General features: G+C 36.5%; 1 protein-coding gene across 1 annotated transcript; it reads right to left on the bottom strand.

Annotated features, from left to right (window-relative positions):
- Positions 1 to 247: 247 nt before the first annotated feature.
- Positions 248 to 1,453, bottom strand: LOC110093604. The gene has a single exon (XM_028692992.1). It carries the CDS (start codon positions 1,451 to 1,453, stop codon positions 248 to 250), a length of 1,206 nt encoding a protein of 401 aa, XP_028548825.1.
- Positions 1,454 to 1,822: the final 369 nt, after the last annotated feature.

The raw sequence follows: 1,822 nt of genomic DNA, 5'->3' as shown, positions 1-1,822 counted from the left end.
AAAAAACATTTTAATGGCATTCCATAAATCATTTTTTATAATATCCTAATAAGCTTTAAAAAAAGAGAATGTTATACCATCTATTCCTAGAGAGATGTTGTTACCATTTTCTTCACTACTTCAACCATTTCTTCAACCAAGAATTCCTTGTTCAGATTAGTTCTGTCGTCCTCATCAAGGCAGCTCCAACAGTTTGGCCAGTTATCTAAACTGCAGCTCTGGTACCTCCGTTTATCTTTGAAATGATCTAGCAAGACATGTGAATAAGAGACTGATCCTCTACTACTTCTCCTGCACCGTCCTTGATCTTGGAAATGAAGTTGGAATTTCTTCTAGCTGAGGCATAAGCTTGAAAAAAATTTGAATTCTGATCTCCCTCCATCATCCATTTTACCTTGGCCCTTTGTTTCCACCAAGTATCTAATCGAGCAAGAGTAGAATTAAGTTCCTCCACTTTTGATTTAAGACTCCAGCAGTCTTCATTTGAGAAAATACCTTCATTAGATTCCTTCAATTGCAGCTCCTCTATTTGAATAAGCAGCTCCTTAAGGGATAGCAGATTTTGCATTTTAGCCTTGCTCCAATAGTATAGAGCTTTGAGAGAATTTTTCATTTTGCTATCCATAATCTTTGATGCATTACCTTTATAATTCCTTCTCCAAACTTTCTTCACCACAGCCATAGAAGCTTTGTTGGATGCCCATACATCCTCAAATCTAAGGATTTTCTTGCTAGCTTGATGAACTATAAAATTCAATAAGATTGGATAGTGGTCTGAAGCCACCCGAGCTAAATTCCTTATAAAGAACCGATTTTTAGAAGAAAGAGCAGCCGGGTTGAGAAAACATCTATCTAGCCTCTCAAGGATTCGTTCCACCCCTTTTTTATTATTGCACCATGTGAATTTAGGACCCACAAATCCTACTTCATGAAAGTCATTATTTGTAAGGAAGATCTTCATTTCTTTGGTGCCAAGGTAAAGATTGAATCTTCTCCCTCCCCTCTTATCATCACAAGATAAAATGCAATTGAAGTCTCCACCTATGATCATAGGTATCTCCTTAGAGGTAAAGGACTCCAGCTTTTCCCAAAGCATTCTCCTAACATAGACATCCTTGTTGCCATAAATAGAAGCTATCCTCCAAACTCCTATATTGAGCATCTCCAAGTCTCCCATTATAAATTGAGAGGAAAATTCTAAAACCTGAAAAGATGCAAAGTTTGACTTCCAAAGCATAAGAATACCTCCTGAAAGCCCTTCTAAAGGAACATGGAAAAAGTCCCATTCATAACCAATAAATTGATCCACATCTTTTCCATCAAAATAAGTAACTTTGGTTTCCAATAAACCAATAAAAATAACACCATGTTCTTTCACAAACTCCTTTAAGTATAGAGAAGCTCTTATCTTCCTAGCTCCTCTACAATTCAAAAAAGCAATGGAAGAGTTCATTGAATAAGAGGGGATGAGGATCCCAACTTATCTTTGATTTCATTCTCAGCTCTCCTACTCCTAGGAGTTGTATTAATATGTCCTAAGCCTCTTAACTGTTTAGAACCTTCCCTTTTATTGATAAAAGGACCTTCATCCTTGATGTCATTATTCAATTTATGTTCTCTGTTAATGACTTTATTAGGCTCTGAGACATGTAAACTTCCCTTGTCTTCACATACTAATTTCTCCACCGATTCAGAGGAAGTGATTTCACCTTCCTCAATTAAATCTTCGAGGATGCTGAATTTATTACCATAATTGATTTTAGAGGAAATAATATTCATATCTTCACCATCTTGGAGAGGTGGAAGAACCTCCTTTGCTGGC

The sequence above is a fragment of the Dendrobium catenatum genome, unplaced genomic scaffold (assembly GCF_001605985.2).
Source record: "Dendrobium catenatum unplaced genomic scaffold, ASM160598v2 fragScaff_scaffold_211, whole genome shotgun sequence".
NCBI classification, from domain to species: Eukaryota; Viridiplantae; Streptophyta; class Magnoliopsida; order Asparagales; family Orchidaceae; genus Dendrobium; species Dendrobium catenatum.
Note: the sequence above shows the minus strand (reverse complement) of the source record. Positions and strands in the feature narration are given on the sequence as shown.